A 21995-nucleotide genomic window follows, 5' to 3' on the forward strand; every position below is an offset into this window, starting at 1 on the left:
ACTATGATTTCCACCTTTATCATTGTATTTAGCCAGTATTACCCCACCTTATTAAAAAGTAAGTGGTTAATTCTAGCTACTTACATCTTTACATTTTTTGCTTTTAAACTTCTAAATCATTTGGAATTTAATTTTTTCATTGATGAACATTTATTTTTATATTGCATATCTTACAGTGCTTATATTAAAATGTCTGTAAATTAAATCTAAATTGATGGCTTAACACTTATTTAAAACCCATTTTTCTCTCAGACTGGATCTGCTTGTTTAAAAAGTCTCATGATAACTTCTTACTGATAGTCCATCTGGTGTCCAGATCTTCATACTTTGCTGTAGAGCTATCAGACTGTTCTGCATCATATTAATTCCTGAATTGGGAAACACTAGACCTAAGGGAAAAGAATACCTAAAAAAGAGATCACTCATTCTCCTACACTTTACTACTTTTTCATATTTTCCTAGCTGGCCTCAAATATTCCTGAAGAGTCAAGACACAGTGAAGATACTGATATTTTAAAGTACTGGCTTCACAGTCCTGGTAGCTGGGCTCTACTCTCAGCTTCCAGTGACCTGGAGCAGTGACTTCTCGGGGACTCAGTTACCTTATCTGAAACAGTGCCTGCCTCATGAGTTTATGGTGAGACTTAATAAAAAGTTGGTTTTGCTATGTTTATTTTTTTGGTGCTAGGGATCAAATCCAGGAGCCTTTTGTATGCTGGGCAAGCATTCTACCACGAAGCGACATACCCAACCCTAGATTTGCTGTTCTTATTTATTCTTCAATTTAAATTTAGAAAGATTTTGTCAAATTATAGGATAGGATTCTCCATTTACTTATTTTCTTTTATATCTCTCAACAGATTTTGTATTTTTGTTATATACCTACATATAATATTTATACACACACATATACATATATAGTAGAATTATTTTAACATGAATGGTCTTAGAAATAGGGCTGGTAGAAAATATGAAGATGTGTTAGAAAATGATTGCCTCTATGTATTATAATTTTCTGTACACTTTAAAATTTCTTCAGTGAACATACTTTATGTAGTCAGAAACAGAGAATTTTCAGATGCTTTGGGGCCCCAACCTTTCAGTGCTGTGGGCTTCAGATGTCATGGCAGTACCTGTTGGATAACATGTGCTACATGTTACACAAGTATTTGGCAAGTAAATTGTTGTTTTGGAAAGCTTTGTCATGAGCTAGGGAAGCTGATTTCACGAGAACTAGACAAGATCTTGAAACAAAACATCTTTGAGTGGATGACTAAATTGGTTTCCTGAATGATGTGCGTGTTCTCTGAAGCCATGTTTTCCCCTTCCATCCCTCTTTCCTTCCTAAGTCTAAATTTTCTTGGAATGCTTCAAAATGTCTGTATTTGACCTCAGAAGATAATGTCTTATATGTGTTTACAGGACTGGAGAATTTCAGCAAATGACCGTCTTCCAATTCTTACAGGCCTATATAGAATTTTCTTGACTTCTCGGTTTTAGATGACTTACCACCATCAGATTTTTAGTTTTGCAAGTTTTCAATACATAATGCTTACGTTTGGGGAGGCTCAGTTAGAACATGTACATGACACATCTCATACATTTCATTCTTTTTATGTCCCGTCCCATCTCTTGGTCCTCTTCCCATTTACAAAAGATCTATCTCCTATTCCTTATCATCTATTTTTTTATTTTGCTCTTAATTTATACTTTGGGTTTCTCATATGAGAGAAACCACACAACATTGAAGCTTGTGTGTCTGATGTATTTCACTTAGCATTATGGTCTCAAGGTGCATCCATTTTCCTTCAAATGACTCAATTTTATCCTTCATTATATGAGAGTAGTGTGTCACTGTGTGTAAACGCCATGTTTTCTTTATCCATTCATCTGCTGATGGACTTTACTTAGAGAGAGGTAAGGACAATGACAACATGAGATGGACCAGACTTTTCTTGTCCTCACACAATGTCAGAAGGCAGAGAGTGGTTTTGAGACCCTGGAGGACAAAGCTGTCCCCTGGGAGACACTGAGAACAGACCCTGGAGGTTCCTGTCCCCTCAGGCAGCATGTCTGTTGGACACCACAGCAGCAGGTGCCACAGCGCAGGAGGTTGTCCCATGACAGGAGCATTTCTGTCGGCTGCAGTCTGTTTCCTCTGCAGACCTGACCGGACCCGGGAGATTCCCAAGTAAGTGCTTCCTGTGGCCATGGCAGAAGAGCGTGTCCCAGAGCCATGAATGCTGGCCCAAGTCTTGGCTCCCACCTGCTGTCCTCACCTGTCTCTTGCACCTCTGTGCCCGCCCATTGTCCCCTGGCTGTCACCTGTGTGTCCCACAAGGCCTCTCTGACCCCAGGCTGGGAAGGCAGTGTGGCACCACCCAGGTTTCTGTGGCCAAGTGAATTTGTTTCCTTCTGATCTATGGACACAGATCTGCAGAGTGCGGGGACCAACACGAGAAGGGGAAAAAGTTTTATCTGATTTGATGAGGCAAGAAGTTCTTTCAAGAGCTGCGGAACAATGTCTAAGAGCGGAAGTTTTCTCTGATAACAGAAAACCCAGGGTACAGGACAGTTTCCTGAAGGCACAGACACCCACAGCCTTGCTGAGAAGGAGTAGAAGCTGAATTTTAACTGCTTTATAAGGGGAATAGAATGCAAAGCAAGCAACAACCACAACAAAGCCCCCAAACACATTCAGATCAAGTCATCTCTTTGAAGCGCATATCCCTGACTTCCAGATCCTTAAAAGTCCACAAGGAAAAGCTCGCGCTTATATTCTAACAACTGTGTGCTATCTATTGCCACATAGCAGATTACTCTCAAGTTTGGCGGCTTACACCGTCATTTGTTGTCTCCCACCATTCCCGAGGCTCAGGAATCTGAGCAAGTTAGGTGCAAGGACCTGCCTTGGGGTCCCTTGCCAAGTAGCAGTCAAGCCACTGGCCACAATCTGTCACCTCTGAGCACTTGACTGGATCTAGAGGGCTCACATCTAAGCTCTTCATGTATCTGTGAGCTGGAGAGGTGAACTCTGAAGGTCCCTCTGAAGCTCCCCTTGTGGAAGAGAGTCCTAGATAGATGCTGCACACCTCCTGTCACCTCTTGGAGGTGGCATGTGACCACCTCTTCCACACTGTGCTGTTCACAGCCACCTGCCCTGGTGCAGACAGCCAAGAAGGGAGCACCAGCCAGTACCCAGGTGCTCCTCCCTGGGCATCAACTATTCAAGACTCCAGAGAGACATATGGACTTTGTTAAATGCAGAAAAATCTGTTTTAAAAAATATTTTCAATTCATTTGGAGAGAGAGAATATAGCAATCAAAAGTTTCAGTCCAATTACTTTTTTTCCAAGTGACCATATGGTTTTGGTTAACCCCAGTTCCACAAGTGTCCAATAGATCGCCTTTGTGAATGCTCAACTACATGAGGACCTTTCCCAAATGCTAGAGTAAGGGGAAAGTGAAGTGTGAAACACACAAACCTCTGTGGCTGCTGGCAATTTTTCATTTTTCAGGAAGAGAGAGATCATGTTAGGATCACAGGAGGTGATCAGCAAGGTGGGCTGCTCCAGGCAAATCAAGAACAGCCAATTCAATGCTGAACATAGGGGATTTTATGGCCCTGGAGGAAGCATATGATATCTGAATGAACTTCCTACGGTGGAACCCTAGATCAAGGTTGAGCGTCATTTTCTGTTAAATGTGGTGAGGAGGACAGGGACCTAGGACAGGGGAGAGACATGCAAGCTGGCTTTATGAGCAAGTGATGTTACTGGTGACCTTAGGCTTGATCCAAATTCTTTCACTTAAAACCTTAATCCTACAGTTTTTCTTCATATCTGCTAGGAATCCTTTATCAGCCTTTCCGATATTTGTATTATAGGATATTTCTACTCTGCAAGAAACTCTACTCCTTTGAAGATTAAAGGAATGTCTTAGTAGTCAACACATTCCTTTTCTTGGAAGAGGCTGAGTTCTGGGCCAAGACTACACAGAGCAGAGGGTACTTGAGGACGCAGAAGCTAGAAACACAAAGGACCATGGGAAAAGGAGTCCAGGAATCAGCGGTGGCATGGAGGACTCTGGATTGTCGTAAGCATGGAGCTACTAATGGGTGGGACTAGTTTGCCAAGGCAAGAGGAAGACTGGCTAACTTCTTGGATCTGTCAATTTAGTGAAATTAAAAGAAAAATTTATTAACATGCAGTAATTGTACAGTGCGATATTTCAACAAACATTCAGTGTGCATGGATCAAGAGAATTAACATTTTAGACATGACTAGCTCATTTTGGTTTGGGTATAGAGCTAAGATGTCTTCTCCATTTAGACTTGCTTCTGGGCACACACATTTGTGCACACACACATACCAACACACACACACACATCTCAGTATTTCAGACACTTTATTGTTTGTTCAGGGGCACTGATCTGTTGTTCTCGTTCTAAGTGATCAAGTTTGGACACTTTTGAGCTGTCCTTCGTGTCTGCTCATGGTGGGCTGTCTCAGGTGTTCTCCTGCCTTCTGTCATCTGAGGGCTCCCTCCTCCCAGTGCTGCATTCTGGGGGTGGACCGGCCCCAGGGTGAGTTGCACTGAGGCACATCGCCCGGGACTCTGAAGGGCACCCTGGGCAAAGCCCTCACCAATAGAACAGTCACTCAGGAGAGATGTCCTGAAAATGCCCATGGCTGTTTAAGCCCTGGAATCTTTGATCAAATTTGACCTCTTTCTTGCTAACCCCGGAGGACCTTGATGGACATTGGCCCTGGGCTTTAACAATTACCGATGTGAGCATAAAAAAATGTGATTCATCTTGATACCAATTCAAGTACGTCAATGCCAATAAGAAAGATGCTTTGAAAGATAAATTACATAGCAAAGGTTGAGATTGCTCAGGTTTCTGAATATTGCTATTGTAATAATCATACAATGAAGAAAGATATCAAGAAATCTAGCTAGAATTATGGTAGAACCATAGCTCAGCCACACCAGGAAGATGAAAACATTTCCACTTTTGATAAGGATTAGAGTCTCTCAATAACTCATTTTAATTTTCAAAAAGACTCTGTTTGTTGCAAATGTCTTAGTTATACCCTAAAATTTCAGATTATAAAATGCTCTTTCCTTTACTTTCATGGTCTGAAGTTCCTTGAGGTCAGGAATGAGTTTCAGCCTCCCCTGTGTTGCTATCAGTGTAGTGTTGGGTGCATTGGTAAGAACTGTTCAATGTATCACTTAAGTGTACTTTCTCCAGATTTCTGGCATTAGGTAATGAATGATAGATGACCGCATATGAAAATATGCCTCTGATAAAGGCTGTATAGTAGATACCTGGATTCTATCATCTCCTTGCTATGTGTTTTTGCCTTTTTTGTATGATGTCCATAAGTAAGGAGAAGAGGTGTTTTGTTTTTTGTGGTGGGACAGGGATCTTGACATGGTACAAGAGAAAAGGAGAGATATTAAAGGTCAGGCGCTATCAAATTGTGTTCCTGACTTGACATTTAGATATGGTACATGTTATCAACAGTTCCATCTTCTCAAATACATTTTGAAGGTTACTTTTAAAAATTTTAAACATAATTGTGCGGAGCAGAAGATGAATATGTGATAAAATGGACAGCATTGGTATTCATGGATATACCTGGGTTAGTCAGTTAGTATTGGCAACAGTGACTACTACTGTATAAGAAAGGTAGAGAAGTCAGAAAATGTTCCCAACATCACATAGCTGGAAAGAGAAAAACCAGGATGTGTTGAAAGCGGATGTTCTTTATCCATATTGGAGGACTGGCAAATGGCCTACCTTGATTGTTCAAAAGCCACCAACATTTAGGAAAGTAATTGCCTAGATAATTAAAATTTGCTTATAGAGAATTCTAATGAAGTACATGTCCATAAAAACCTCTATTGCAGCCAGCCAAGACAGACCCACTGAGGACATGTGGCAAGAGTTTAGTTCTGGGGGTTGTGGGTTCTGGTTTGACCTTGTGCCACTACCCTGAGTAGGGTCATAGCTCTCTCAGACTCCTGTCTTTCTCCATGGATTGCATGTGCAAGATCCATACACACGGATCCTGGTGTCCACTTGCACAGCCAATGTGTGTCAGAATCTTCACAAGTTTGACACAGGCACCCACAGGAAAGTGAGCTGCAGAAATGTGCATGGTTGCCCTTACTGGCTCAGGTTTAGGGAAGTTATGGCTCTGTGCTCTCCAGGGACCCAGGGGGACCTGCCACCTAGACAGGCGTGGGGAGGTTTTCTGAGAAATGCACCCCAAGGACAGTAACGTGGAGTGAAATGTGACCACCTGTGGAGACAAGGTTAAACTGGAAGTAGAGCCTCATGAAAGGTCTTTCACATAGAGGAAAGCATGGTGAGGTCTGCAGATGGTGCCTGTCCTATCAGTTTATCAGTAACTGGGTTCCTGTGTCTTAACCAATAAGGAAAATGGGAGATTTTTGAAGTTAGGGTGGCTATTGTATTTTGCATAAAGCTATTAGAGAAATTGGCTTTTAGAGTTGATAAACACTGTTGGTAGGAAGTTGAAGAAGAAAGAACTCAAATATGACTGGCTGATGGTAAGTGCCTTTGGGGTATTTTTTTTTAAATGTGTATTTTAAAGGGGCCAGAATGTTCAAATACAAATTTAGATTCAAATAGTTTTTACTATCACCTTTGCTTTTTACTATCACCTTTGTGAGAAAAATAATATTATTAATGGGAAAACCAAGTGACGGATGAGGTCCTTTCAAATCTGGTTTGAATAGTGCTGATCTTCGGTCTAATGTGTATGGAAACAGTCTAAATACAGCCTGTATTTAGAATGCTTATATTCCAGATTTACTCTTTCTGGAACCCACCAAAATCCAGAGGTGGAGTTTATCCAGATGGTGGGACAGGAAAAAGGATTAATGATGTAAAAGGCTGGTGGCTAGAAGGGGTGAGAGAGTTTTATGGGGTGGAGAAGCAGGCTCAGACCGTCGTAAGAAGAACTACAGGAATTGTGAGATCCCGGCCATCTGAGGAGGTGGGTGGCCTGCTGGAGTCAGAGCAGGAATGGGTGATTACTGACTGCTTTCACCTTTGTTGTGATGCCGGCTTTGAATCTGGGCTGACAGCCCCATTCCTTTGTCCCTGAAGGCTGCTCTGCAGTGGGTACAGCCAAAGCTTTCAATGCATCCTGAGTTTTCTCTTACTAGTTGTGTGACCCAGGGAACATTTTCTGACCTCTCTTCATCTCTTACACAGCACATATTGTTGTCAATATTAAATGGCTAATCTATGTAAGGTGCCATCCGTGGTAATGAATACTAATGCTGTCCACTTTAGCACACATACAGCTTATTCTGCTCAGCATAACTGTGTTTAAAACTTATTTGAAAGATGTAATTGTTGACATGTACCATATCTAAATGTCACATCTGTGTCAAATTGTGTCCAGGACACAATTTAAGTAGTGCCTGACCTTCAGTCTCTCCCCTTGACTCTTGTACTTGTGTCAAGACCTCTCGACAAAATATCTTTCTCGTTACTTCTCTTCTCCTTACTTACGGATGCCATTCAAAAACAACAGAAATACCCAGCAGGGAGAAGACGGTAGAATTCAGGTATCTACTGTACAATCTCTATCAGAGGTATGATTTCACATGCAGCCATCTATCATTCATTATCCACTGCCAGAGAACTGGAGAAAATACACCTATGTGATAAACCAAATCCCCAAATGCCCGATCCACTTTGTGGCCAGGTGTTCTTATTCTCTTCTCCAGGCTAAGGACATGGGGGCCAGGTTGTCTGTGGCCACAGCAGCTCACCTTCCAGATCTGTGTCCAGATATTGATGTTCCCCTGCCCCGACCCCTCTCTTTTGGGCCGGCCAAGGGGTAGATAGAAACTCTGGCCTTAGGCAGACTCGAGTGTGTGCTAATGCCATGCTCAGTGGTGGTTTCTGAAGATTCTGTGGATGTAAAGAGCTAGTGCTATACTGAGCCTGCAGTGCAGTAAAATCCTCAGGAATGCAGGCTTGATTGTTGTTAGTTTTCCCTTTCTTGCTCTGGGAACCTAGCAGTCAGGCAGCTGCGGCTGCTGAGTTGAATGTTACAGAATCCTGGCTGAAGCTGGGGTTCTCTCTGATCCTGAATAGGTTTTTGGAGGAGGAGTTGGTCCTAATGTATTTCTCACCTGGATGCCTCTATGTTTGGAAGTGTGATGCCATTGCTCAAGTGAACATGGTACACCTTTGGTTGTCAGATGCTTACTTTTACTGAGGGAGAATCCTTCAACTGTGCTTTAAGTTATTTGCCTTACAACTATGTGGGTCTGTATTGCTCTGCCTCCCCTCTGTATTTCAGTTTTCTTGGGAGTACAAAAGCAGATAAATGCAAAGGGGAGGTCTCCAGGATTTTGAGTAACTTTGTGTCAGGCTGGCATCAAGGTGGGACAGACGGGGACACAGAGCAGGAGTCTCCCAGCAGAGGTGATGCAATGCTAAAATTGTGGAGTGTATGAGGCAGTGTCTGCATGCACTTGGAGTACGGTCTCCTGCTGGGAGAGGGAAAGAGCCTGCTGGTTTGGAGGAAACCTCTAATAGCAGCCTAAGGTGTCTGAAAGAGGACAGGGGAGGGCTGTATTATGGATAGCGATGAGGACTGGGCTGAGATCAGAGGAGAATGGAGAAATGGGGTCATGATGGGGACCTGGGTAAGGGATGGGGAACCTCCACCATCTCTGGATCACATTGTCGTAACATAGCAGTGTCCACAGTGATCATTGCTGAGATGCTGCCGCCACACCCTGGGCCAAGTACTTTCCATGCAGCTCGTCTTGCCATTCTTAGGATAACTCTGGGAACTTAGGATAACACCAAGATCTGAGTGGTTCACATTCTATGCACTCGACTAATGCCAGTGGGGACCCAGGCTCCCCAAAGCAAGATGGCCCAGGCACCTCTGGGAGGTGCTGCATTCCCAGGACTGGCTCTGAGCTGGGTGTGACTGAGCTGCAGGCAAAGGAATGATGACCTGACAGGAAGACACAGGGAAAAGGCAATGTCCACTAAACACAACTCAGGTGAGGGCAGCTAGTAATTCAGTCCCAAGGAGGGTGGATAGTTGGTTACTGCATATCCTCTCCTGGGTGCTTGTGTCTCTGGAGGACTTCCCTAGACACAACGGATGCCGGATGCCAGTTTTGAGCCCATTCTCCACGACCAGTCAGGGCTTCCCAGAGCCATCCTCTCGAGTGCTGGTAGTCAAGGTGTGATATAGGAACTGAGGGCTGCACCACTGAACACAGGGGCCTCTCTGAACCCCAACTGAGGCTCCCAGGATGAGGGTTTTTGCTCTAGGAAGAAGAAGTGGGCAATTTAGGTGCTCTTGGGGTTCCTAGTTGCTCTCCTGACTCCTCACTCTTCCTGCTCACCTGAGGACCACTCAGCACATTCTAAGAGTCCTTGTCACTCTGAGTCCTTAGTAGACCAGGTGCCTTTAGCACTTGGATGTCCTCAATGCACCATCCTGAGGCATCCTCAGATTCTAATTTTCATCATGGTCCAGACAGGTTCCCTGGTTCTGAGCATGGAGGTGCAGACACACCGTTCAGTTCTGAATCCCTCCATCTTTTTGCTTCTTAAACAAGCCTATGATCAATCCTGGGTTGCAATGTTCACAATTGTTTTATCTACACCTCACTTGTTTTGGTTTGTTTTTTAATTTTCTCAGTACTGGTGATTGAACTCAGGACCTTGTGCTTGCCAGGCAGGCAAAGAATCTCACTTGTTTTTGAGCAGTGGTTTCTGTTCATTTGAACTGCTTTGTCTCCTGACCAGTCTCTGTTAGATCATCCTAGACATCAATACCAACTCTTAAAAGACACCACAGAAATTGTGCATTAGAGGAATTCTGTAGTGAATGAGCATCCAAGTCGAGTGAGTAAATGTTTCAAAATGTGACCTAATTAAGATTTTGAAAACAAAGTCATTCTCAGATCATGTGACCATATCAATAACATTACAGTGAGTTTGGCTCCTGCTCTCATTAAGGAAATGCTCTCAGCAAATGGGATGTTCAAGGTAAACATGTACTTCAGGTTGTTCTGTTTCCTCCATCTTGTGACCTCCAACTGCTGTCAAGTTGATGGATGATTTGTGCCTTCAGATCATGAACTGAATCCCTGGCTGATTTCCCCACCTCTTATTTCTAATTCCATCTTTGTGGTGAAGCCAAAGGCTTCAATTCAGTTAGCATATATTTGGAGAGGAAATCAGTCTTTACTCTTACCCAACAATGGTCCATTCATTTTTTTCATTCAAAATAGGTTTGCAGAGGGTCTAATGTCTATGAGTGAACCAGCCAGAAAATATACAGAGTGTTCTGTTTAGTGCTGTGTTTGTGAGGAGGTTATGATACGGAGTGGAGTAAGGAAGACAGGTCGGGCTGGGGAGGGAAGGGGGCCAGGGAGACCCCCAGGTGCCTGGAGGGGGAAGCCAAGTGAGGACTCAGCTACACTGCAATAAAGGATCAGTGCGCATAGTCCCTTCACACTGAACAGAAGGATGACTTGTGTCCCAGGAGGGACAGTGTGAACATAAGGATTATTTCCGGAACTTTCCACTTAGTATTTTAGGACTGTGATGACTGATCGCAGGTAACTGAAACTTCAGAAAGTAAAACTGCCAATGAGGAAGAGGGATTGCTGGAACGCAGTGTTCCAAAAGTGGGCTCAAATTCTGTGAGATGATTCCCAAAACAAAGGAAAAAGAAGAAAAAGATTCTAAGATCAGATGTTTGAAAATAAGGAAATACGGTCAGGAAACTCAGCAATCTGTTTTCTTGGGGATCAGAAGGACTGGCATAGGAAGAGTCGCAGAGGGCTATAGGGAGCAGAGCTTAATGCAATTTGTTTGACTCTATGTTTCTTCAACTTGTATTTTTATCTGTCTATCTATCATTTATCTATCTATTATCTATCTATCTACCTATCTATCATCAGCCTTTAGTATCTATCTATTATTTGGCTCTATGCTTCTTAAATTTTCTCTTTCTCTCTCCTCTCTCCCTCTCTCCCTTTCTCTCTTTATTTTGGAGACAGCATCTCAATTGTGCTGCCCAGGCTAGTGTTAAACTCTTGGATTTAAGAGCACCTCCTGCCTTGGCCTCCCAAGTGCTGAGATTACAGGCTCCAACCACGATGTGTATTAACCTTTGGTTTTTAATGAAGGAGCTCTTGAAGTTACTATTTCCTATAATACCTTGTGGAAATGGGGATGCTATATAATCACAAATACAGCTCCTTCCCCTTTGGCAGTGCTGGGTAAGCATCTGCCTCAAGTATCTATGATTCTTTCTGTGAACTCATAGACTGTGATAGAGCAATTTTTAAAATGTGACCATTGTCCCAGAGAGCAGTTGTTATAAAGTGCAGTCCCCAAAAAGAAAAAAAAATGGTTCAAAGGGAAGGGAAGGGGCTGCAATGTGGGAGAGAACTTGTCTAGCATTTGCCTCCACGTTTAAATATATCTGACAAAGGAATAAACAGTATATGAAGGTGTGGCTTGCCTGGTTGAGCTTTTCCATCATTGGCACACACCAAGTATAAGCCAGCACACTCAGAATCACAAGTGATTCTCCAGGCTAGAGGGTGGGGTTGCTACCTTTACACACCTGAGGCCTTTATTTGGTGTCTTTCTTCGCTCTAATTTTCCCTTTTTTAAATAACTTTTCTTGAGGCTGGCAGTGGAGCTCAGTAGTGCAGCATATGCTGAGCCTGTGGGGAACCTGGGTTCAATCTCCAGCACCAAAATAGCAGATACAGAAACAAAAACAAAGCAACAAAAAGCCCCCTTTCTGGTTCTGTTATTTTTCTTTGAATTAGGGATAGTTCTTCAAAACAAAAGAATCTTACCAAATGTCAGTGGGTTGGGTTTTATTCCATATTCTTTTCTTTAGAAAATATTTTTATAAGTCCATGTTTGCAGTAGATAATGACTGCTTTCGTCCTGGGGAGGTGGTACCTGGACATAACACACCTCGATTCTTTCTACATGCCCTCCCTCTCCCCCTGCCTCCCTCTCTTGGTCTCCTTCTTTTCTGCAAAAGATCCACCTCCCTGTTTCCTATCATCTGTCTTTATTTTTCTCTTTAATTTATTTATACTTTGAATTTCCCATATAAGAGAAACTGTGTGACCTCGCAGCTTGTGAACCTGACTTACTCCCTTTACCTGATGGTCTCAAAGTGTTTTCTTCTGTCACATGAAGAAAACGTACAGATGCTGAGTCCCAGCCTGGTCTTGGTCTTCCTGCTCTGGTTGGAGCTGTTTACTGGGGGTCGTGGTGAGGCAGAGGGGACCGTGGAGCTGGTCCTGCCCATGGCTTCCTGCTGAGTCCCCAGTCAACACCCTGCAGAGTTTCACAAGCAGCCGCCCAGACCCATCTGTCTGAGAAGGCAGAGTGCCTCTCCAGCGCCTCTCCAGGAGTGGTGCTGTGAAATTCAAGTTGCTCTCCTGAGCCCTAGAGGTCTATCTAGCTACTTCCAGGCCTTTGATGATCTTGTCTGGTTTTATGGGTTTAATTTCTGTACATTGCCATTTTCCAATTTCTGTCTGTAGCCCCATTGAACTTCAGAAACGAATCCCCATCTGCCTAATGACTTAGGACTTCCATTGTGTGTGATAGACGTGTAAGGTACAGCACATCCAAGACAGACGGATGGAACCTTATCTAAAACCTGGCGATACTCTTAAGTGAAATAAATATGACACATGTGTGTAAATACCAAATAGTTTCTCTGGTGTGAGAAACTGAAAGTGTAAATAAGGACTAAAAGGTATAAGAGATAATGTGAAATAGGAAGAAAAGGGGCAAAGGGGAAGGGGAAGTGGGAGGGGTAGGGGAAAGGAAAGAAGGGAAAGGAATTAATATGAGAAAATGGAAAAATGGAAACAAAGTCTTTGGGACTTGGGTAGTAGGGAGGGCAAGGGAATGGGGAAAAAATAAGAACCAAGAGAGATTATGTAAAGGTGTAAATTTCCAATGATGACTGTCATATTGTTATACCTTAAATGTATCAATGAAATTAATTAAAAAAAAAAAAAACCTGTCCCATCTGCAATCTCTCCATCTCAGTAAACAGCAGTTCCTCTGCCCAGCTGTGCAGGGCACGCTCACTCTGGTTTGCTCTGATGCTCTGCCCACAAAGAATGCTTGTTAGCTGTATCCCCAAAATATATCTCAGATCTAATCCTGTCTGGCCACCCACACTTCCAGCCCCATGACCCCCTCCCTTCACTCACTAATGATCCCAGCAGCCTCCTGACTTGCTTCCATCCTTCGTCCCCATGTCTTGAAGGTTTTTTTTGTATTCAGCATGTTATAACACCATCACCAAGCAGAGGTCCTGAAATGATCCATGCACACCCATGTTTACAGCAGCACAACTCATAATAGCTAAATCTTGGGAGCAGTCCAGATGTCCATCAGTAGATGAAGGGAGAGAGAAAATGTGGTGTTTACATACAATGGAGCACTATTCTGCCATAACAAAGGATAAACTTGAGTCATTTGTAGGAAAATGGATGCACCTAGAGACCATGATATTAAGTGAAATAAATCAGACACACATGTGACAATATTGCACGATTTCTCTTATATGAGAAACCGAAAGTATAAATAAATTAAAGAGCAAAATACTAGACAGCAGGAAAGAAGGAGATGGATCTTTTGGAAATGGGAAGGGGACCAAAAGATAGGGGATGGAGAAAGAGATTAAGACATGTTACGTACAGGTACAAACTCCCTATGATGAACGTGATCATCATGTACTGCAAACACGGACTCAAAAACATTTGAAAAACCCAGACAGAGCCCATGTCGGTCGGGTCCTCTGCAGTTTCCATCCCGCAGGGTAGGAGCGGAGTGCTGAACGCTCACATGGCCTGCTCTCGGGGCCCCTTCGCTTCACTCTTCCACCCCTCCAGGACTTGCTTCCCGGGTCTCCCCACACATCCGGGTAGCTTGGACACCACAGCCTTGCCCTGCCTGCCCCTCTCGCCTGGGCTCTGTTCCTTTCCCAGCAGGCCGCTGGGCCTCTGCAGGTCATCGAGCCCGAGAGCGCCCTCCTCTGACTGTTCTCAGGGATCGTCCCTGCCATACTTTTCTACTTAAACGTTTCACCACCTAAAATATTTATAATTTTTTTGGCAGTACTGGGGATTGAACCTAGGGCATTGGCGCTGAGCCATATACCCTGTCCTTTTAAAAGTTTTAAATTTTGAGACAGGAACTCACTGAGTTGCTAAGTTACCCAGGCTGGGCTGGAACTCTTAATCCTCTTTCCTCAGCCTCCCAGAGGGCTGGGAATGTAGGTGTATGCCACCACACCCAGGTTATAAATAATTTTTACTTATTTACATTGCTTATTAGCTTTTCCTGTCAGGATGCAAATCCCATAAGGGCTGGTATTTCCGTGTTCCCATGTTCAGTTTGTGATTTGCTGTAGCCTCAGTATCTCAAGCAGAGATTGGCCTCTAGGAGGCTCTCTTGGGGTCCAAGGTTAAGCATTTTGCTCTTAAAAGCCCAACCCAGGCAGAGTCGGTAGGGTTTCTGTACTAGAGGGTAGAACCTGGGGATCTCTACTTACCCAAGAGCCAGTGGCCCTGCACAGTCCTCTAAGTACCCGCCTGGGTACTGCTCACGATCCAGAGACACCAGAGTTAGATCTGGTCCCCTGCAATGGCTGCTGCCTTCTCTCCTGTCTGCCACTGTCTTACAACTTTTATTTGAGCGTAGTTGAGCTCCAAGGGTGTGGAGATGTGAACTGTTAGTGTTTGTTTGCACCTGCTCATGGAGGCTGAAGGGAGATGTCATGCTGCACACGACAAGAGTTGTGCAGAGTGACAGCCCCAGGCACTATGCCATGAGCCCTTCCTTCTGGTCAGCATAATTCCTTGCTAGATCTGATCCTGAGGCCTCCAGGTGAATTATGGTGGACAATGAGCCAGTCTCTCTCAAGCCAGTTGAGTCCCTGAGGAAGCACACATCCACTCTAGAAATTCCAAGTAAAAGGGATTATAGAAAGCATGAGTGAGCCCATTTCACAGAAATGTCAGCAACACATAGCAAGCAAATATCTCTGCTTTATAGTGGGTAGAGCTTGGAAATGATGGAAGTGAAAAATCTGAACAACTCTCAAGGAATCAAAGTGAAAACAATATTCTGTGGTTCACCACAGTTACAATGAAGATAGTCTAAATCAAACAACTATAGTCTGATTGGCCTTGTCACTGATAGTGTTGTAGCTTCTCTAGAGAAACAGAATTGAGAGAAGATGTCTGTCTGTCTGTTTGCCTGTCTGTCAGTCTAGCTGTCCTCTATCTGAAGGAATTGGTTTGTGATAGTGGAAACTAGCAAGTCTAGCATCCATAAGCAACCTGGCAGGTGGAAATTAAATTAAGAGTTGATATTGTCGGCTTGAGTATGATTCTGAAAGATAGCAGGTTGGGAGTTGAGGCAGGATTTCTTGGTTGCAGATTTGAGGCAGAATTTGTTCTTCTTCCAGAAATCTGTCTTTGCTCTTGCAACCTGGCCTAGTTGGAGAGACCCATCCCCATTATGGAGTGCTGTCTTTCTGGTTGGCCAATGCTATGTGACATCTTTGTTAAATATTGTGAATGTCTTTGCTTTCACCCAAGAAACCAGAAATAAGCCTGGCTGAGTGCTCTTTATCTTAAGTGCCTGGATTTCCTGCATGAATTCATGAGGTTCTAAGGGATCTTGGGGATCTCTGTGTTCAGGGCAGATTGAAAAAGGGGTCCAGGGGAAGTGGAGGCAGCCAATGAGAAGCTATTATTAAAAGTCCAGGTGAAGGGCGGGGATTTAGCTCAGTGGTTCCGCCACCTGCCTGGGAAGCACACGCAAGGTCCCAAGTTCTATCCCTGATACCAAAAAAGAAAAAAAAAAAAGTTCAGATGAGAGCCAGATGTGGTGGTGCACATCTACAATCCCAGCCCTCAGAAGGCTACTGAGGTAGGAGGACTGCTGTGAGTTTAAGACCAGCCTGAACTATATAATGAGACCCTGTCTCAAAAAAAAAAAAATCCAGACAAGAGATGGTGGCCCTGTGAGACAGGTGGCAGTGGGGGTGGGAACACAGGGGCCGTTGTCAGTGGTGGTCAGTGGGCAGATGTGTGGACGGGGACCAGTGCACCAGCGCTCTGCCTGGAGGGGCTGACACTGGCATCCTCCATGGGTAGGCTGTGGGAGACCCGGTTTTTCTCCATAAACAGGAGAGGCAAGGAGGCTGCGGATGGGGAGTGTGGGCTGGGAATCTGAAGTCTTGCTCATGCCGGTTTGCCCTTGAGTATCTACTGGTTGATTCTTTTTTTTTTTTTTTTTGGTGCCTGGGATCGAACTCGGGTCCTTGTGCTTGCACAGCAGGCGGCGAAACCACTGAGCTAAATCCCTGGCCCTACTGGTTGATTCTTATGTGGGGTGAGACCGAAAGGAGAGTGAAGGGCAGAAGTAGAGCCCCGAGTGGGCCTATAGTTCATGGTGTGGCAAAGAAGAGTCCCAGAGATGTTTTGCCCAATGACAGGTGACAAAACCTTCTGTCACACTTGGCAGCAGCTTCTATCCCTGTTTGCCACAGGCACTGCCCACAGTTCATTAGGAAAAGAAAGAAAGAATGGCAACTAAAGTGCTCTCTCAAAATGGGCAGGAGAAACAACTGGACACTTTACAGAGGAAGAAATACAAATAGTTAACAAATAGATGGAAAAATGTTCAACATCTCTGGCCATTAGAGACATGCAAATTAAAACAAAACTAAAATTCCATCTTATTCTGGAAAGAGTGATAATCATTAGGAAATCAAATAATAACACATGCAAGTGTGGCTGTGGTGAAAAAAGGATCCTCCAGTATTGTTGGTGGGAATGCAAACTAATGCCACCATTATGGAAATCAGAATGGCGATTTCTCAAATAATTGAAATTAGAAATTGCATATGACCCAGCGATCTCCCTGCTAAGTATCTTCCCCAAAGAGTTTAAGACATCATACTACAGCAATACATGCACACCAATGTTTATAGCAGCAGAATTCATAATAGCTAAGTCCTGAAAGCAGCCTGTGTAACAGTCAACAGATGATTTGATAAAGAAAATGTGTCATCTATATACAGAGGTACCTCGGTTCACAAACTTAATTCTTTCCATGATTCTGGTGGCAGAATTCACTCCACATTCTTGCAATTCAGTTGCAACCAAATCATAAAATTAATTCTGCCACTAGAATAGTGGAAAGAGTTAAGTTCATGAACCAAGGTACCACTGTATAATGGAATACTACTCACCTATAAAGAGTCACACATTTGACACATTTGTAGGAAAATGGATGTACCTGAGACAAACAAGCTTAAATATTGTATGGTATCTCACATTTGAGTGAGGTAAAGTACAAAGAGACTAATAAAGGATGGATAGAAGGGGACAAGGAGATGGATTCTTGAGAACAAGGAAGTGGTCCAAGGGAACAAAGGTTAGGAATGAGGAGGAGGGAAGGAGACATAAGTAGAATAAAGATATGCCATATCCAGGAACCTAATAAGCCCAATGACTGTAAACATTATATGTCATAACATGAGCTAAGATTAATAATACAACAAGAATGAAAATAGGGATGGGGAATTGGAGGAGGTGGGAGGGAGGAGGGGGGAAGGGAAATGGGATTATGAAAAAAAGAAACAAGCTGCTGTGTGATCATGGATCCACTCCCCAAGACGATTATAAGCTGCATGGACTGCAAACACGGACTAATAAAAAAAGCTAAAAAAAACCCCCAAAAGACTGGAAAGTGAAAATGTCAATGCTTGGGAAGACCTGCAGTACTAGTGAGAAAAATAAGAAGCCATCATTTTGAATAAATGCAATATTTGCTCAAATAATGGATTTGCACAGTGACATTCAGGTTTTAAACGATGTATTTGCAGCTTGGAAATTTCTAATTAAAGCTTTTTTTTAACAGGAAAAACATACCTTGTTTGAAGTTATCACGTATTATTCCCTACCTGTCAATTTTTTTTCTATTCATGAGAAATTTTCATTAAATTTTTTTAATAATGAAAATAATGAAGTGCTTTCCCGTAAAATGGGTGGGTGGGTGGTGGTGGGGGGAATCTGCCCCCTGCTTGCTCTTGTAAGAATTACTGAGAATTCCTGACCCCTTACGAAAGTCTAAAGTAACAATTTCCTGGCCTCTGAGTTGACTTACAGTAAGAGAGGCACATAGCAAGCCCTGGAATGTTTTGACATCTGTAGCTTGCACATAGCTGTGACATTGGCCAACTCAGATGAATAAGCATCATGTAATGTTGTCCAAGTTGAAAAATATTTGAGGGCCATTGTCCATGTGCCAGCAGCTAGCTGTTCCTCTGGCCATAGAAGTTTTATTTTATTTATGTTTTTCAGGGACAATTTTAAAGAAGTTGATTATAAGTAGGAACATATAAGATTTCAAAACTGTGACCCAAAATCAGGAAAAAGAGAATCAAGTTGGATTTAATTAGATTGATTTTGAAAATGTAGAGTGGTTATAAGAAGTCTTAAAAAGAGGGTATTAGCCTAGGAAACAGGCAGACACTGGAAGAATTCTAATTAACTTGCAGAAATACATGGCTGCTTCACATCTCTTGCTTGATTTGTTTATCATAAGTCCTTACCCTTCACATTTTATTTCATGTTTCTGTCCATACATTATCCATTATCATATTCTATGTGGGATGGTGTCAGAGTAGTTAGAAGCCAAAATAGTGTAGGTATTTTTTTAAGCAGAGGCATAAGGAACATTAGACCAACTTACTTTCTTTAGTAACTCAGCCTCAATTATAAGAAGGAAAGTTTTACCACTATAATTTCTCTTACTTTTAGTTGACATTAGGAAGACCTAAAACCTGCCTTGGCTTGAGTTTCAGAATGTCTGGCTTTAACTGGTAACAGTCTGGTTTTAAGCTCACCCATCAAAACTGGGTGAGCATGGTCAATTTATTTAACCCATCCTCACCTAGAGTTTTCATTTTAATCTGTAAAATTTGAATGATGATAGCGACAGGTAATATACAGTATTTTACTGTATTTTATTTTTAACTATTTTTTAAAATTGAGAGTATTATACTTTGAATGAAAAAATCCTTAATTATCAAATGGGTGGTTGAATTATTTCACAACAACAATTAGACTCTGTCAAAGGCTTCTGCAGAATTTTGTGATTATTACATTAAAATTCCAATTGATACCTTACTTTTAAAGCCATCAGACCAATGTACATGTGGCCTCATTTAGTAAATAAATGTCCATCTTTAACAGATATTTTAAGAACATGTTTCAGGACACAAAATAAAAAACAACTCTGAGTTCATATTATTTTACTTAGCAAACCTTTATCTAATGCTCATGGAAGCCCAAGTAGGTTCCAAAGGCACTAGGACCTGAGCTGTGATCTCAGGCCTCCTGATCCAATGATGTCAATTCTATGAATCAAAAAGAGCTATGAGCAGATACAAGTCCTCAGATTTACATCAAACATCTCATGGTCCATCTCCCGGAAGCCAAATGACTTGGCATCTCTTCCTTGCAGAACTTGACCCCATATCCAAGGGCCGATTAAACTCCTGTGTAGATCAGCAGTGCCTCTAGTTTCCAGGCACAGCAGGAGCAAAGATGCTACAAGAAACAGACTCAAATGTTTCCTTAGAACCCCTCTTAGGAAGGCATCCTCTCTTCCAAACTGGGTGACAGCATGACCTGATAATGACTCTTGTCTTTGGAGACTGCTTGTTTGGATTCGACCTCTGCCTTTAACTTCTCAGGGTTTTATGGCTTGGGGAAACCTGTGCCTCAGGTTCCTAGTGTGTATGATGGGGTGGTAACCAAAGTGCGTGTCTCATTGGGTGGTTTTAAGAATGAAGGCTTTAGTACGTTTTGCCCTTTAGACCTGCAGATGATGTAGAGTAAGTTCTACCTGCAGGTAAACTGTTATTAATCTACTATTGTGCTGGTCTGGAATTTGTCCTTGAGTTCTTCCCAGCGGGGGTGATTTGAAAGTGAGTGAATTCCTTGTGAAGATAACATTGAATTTGCCATTAATCATTGTTTTACAAGGAACAAGGAATTGAGGTTATAGCTTTGTCATTTTGGAAGGAACTTCTTATCTACACTCATCCTTTTTTTCACTCAAGCTGAGAGTCCCACTGGGAGTGGAAGCTGGGAGCTGGATCTTGCTGGAGAGAAGCTGAGACACCTTCTGGATGACAGACAGAGCTTTTCTAGTAATCCTCGAAGCCCTAGTTACTTCTGTGGCTGGCTCCCTCGCTTTGATTTTGAAATTCTCTGCACCAAAGCTGGCTGAGCCTTTCTGACAAGAGTCTTGCAAAGGTATCAAGTGGTACCTGGAAGCCTCAAGCCCCACAATGTCCAGACCATTTGGAACCAAAAGTGCTATCCTATCAGGAAATAAACAAGAAGCAGTCTTCATTATTCAGCCTGAGCAACTAATGCTAAAACAGAGAAATGATTTGAGTACTTGTTTTCAAAGGGACCATTCAGTGTTGTCCTTAGGCTTAAATATTTATGTACTTAGTTCAAGATCTCTTAGCACATGTAGTACAAGTAGTTTTGAACAAGTCACAGATTTTGGCTAAAAGTCAGATTTTATGGTGGGCGGAGTGGTAATTTGCCAGATGTCTTTGAGTGTTTAAAATAAAAGAGAGACTGCTTCTGCATAGACAGTCTACAAGACAGAAATCCAGGAGGGTGGAAATCTATTCTTAGGTTGGCCAGTGGTGTGGGGCTGATTCCCTCTAGCCCTTCATTTGGGGTAAGCATCAATCCCTTACCTGAGGTTTGTAATAAGAAAAATAACAAAAATTTGTGTTTAAATGTGCTTTCTTGAAGATTTTTATGGTTGCTGTATTTATTCCTTATGTACCTAAATTTCTATATCGGTTCCATTCCTCTCCTGGTGTTTAAATAGAAAAGGAATAAGAAATGAATTTTTAGCTGAAAGAAAAATGAAAAAGGATTTAATTATTATTCACAGACCTTCAATATTCTGAGGGCCTTTGGTGACTCTTGGGGACAAGCTGAAGCGGGAACAAATATTTGAGTGTTTGTGGTAGTTTTTGGATAATTTCTGGCTAATGCTTTAGTTCTAGTTTTTCTTTATTCCTTGGTTGTTTTATGATGATTATTTGCTTGTGTGTTGGGCAGATGTCTGTGCTTTTATATAATACTGCATTTTCTAGAGTCTACTGAACTTTACGGTTTTAATTATTTAAATAAAAATTCATTTTCTTTCCCCTTGATTTGGCTTCTTTGGGCACATTCCCATGAGACTAGTAAAACAGAATTGTGAAATAGTCTGATCACTGGAAGAGTCATATGGCCCAAAGGTACAGTAGGAATAAATACAGCACTGTGTGTCTGAAACTTGCTGTTAACCATATGTATACTTAATAAACATGCATTGATTGATTTTCTTGGAAGGTCTTGAGTGTATAAAAAGCATGACTACCCAAATGTTTTGCTTGTGGTTTTGTGTGACTTGTTTCTCACTGGAAACATTGATTCTTCTTCCCAACTCTAAGCCCTGCTCAGCGCTGCACACCACCTACCTTAGCCGAGGCGGCCACCCTCCTGGGTCATCAATTGCTCTGGAACAACCTTGACTATGAGTAACCAACATTTGATAAATGATAAACCAAGAAAGGGGCTTTGGATCTTGGCAATTCTAACAGTTCCCATATATTTCACAGCAGCTAAAGGTAATAAGTATTGTTCTACAGCCACCGTTTAAAAAATTGTTAAGTAATTCCAAGAACGTTTGTTCTAAACTGCCTGCTTCTGATTGTTCCAGCTGAATTAGCAATTGGAAAAATAATTTTTTGTTCTGTAGTTATTCTTTATCATGAGTCTGAAAGAAGAAATTTTCCATAATAAAT

At 42.4% G+C, this 21995-nt stretch overlaps 1 protein-coding gene across 3 annotated transcripts in view; it reads left to right on the top strand.

The window, feature by feature from the left end:
* Il1rl1 (interleukin 1 receptor like 1) overlaps positions 1 to 21995 on the top strand; it is a 78634-nt gene that overhangs the window by 41447 nt on the left and 15192 nt on the right. For all 3 annotated transcript variants that reach the window (XM_087203963.1, XM_087203960.1, XM_087203969.1), the window contains one exon: positions 21642 to 21818. In XM_087203963.1, coding sequence (XP_087060089.1) covers positions 21725 to 21818 — 94 coding nt within the window. In that variant the 5' untranslated portion in view covers positions 21642 to 21724. The remainder of the gene's footprint in view (positions 1 to 21641; positions 21819 to 21995) is intronic.

Source organism: Heterocephalus glaber, unplaced genomic scaffold, assembly GCF_053883595.1.
Source record: "Heterocephalus glaber isolate CG9 unplaced genomic scaffold, H.glaber_assembly_v1.0 deba00000470, whole genome shotgun sequence".
Taxonomy (NCBI): domain Eukaryota; kingdom Metazoa; phylum Chordata; class Mammalia; order Rodentia; family Bathyergidae; genus Heterocephalus; species Heterocephalus glaber.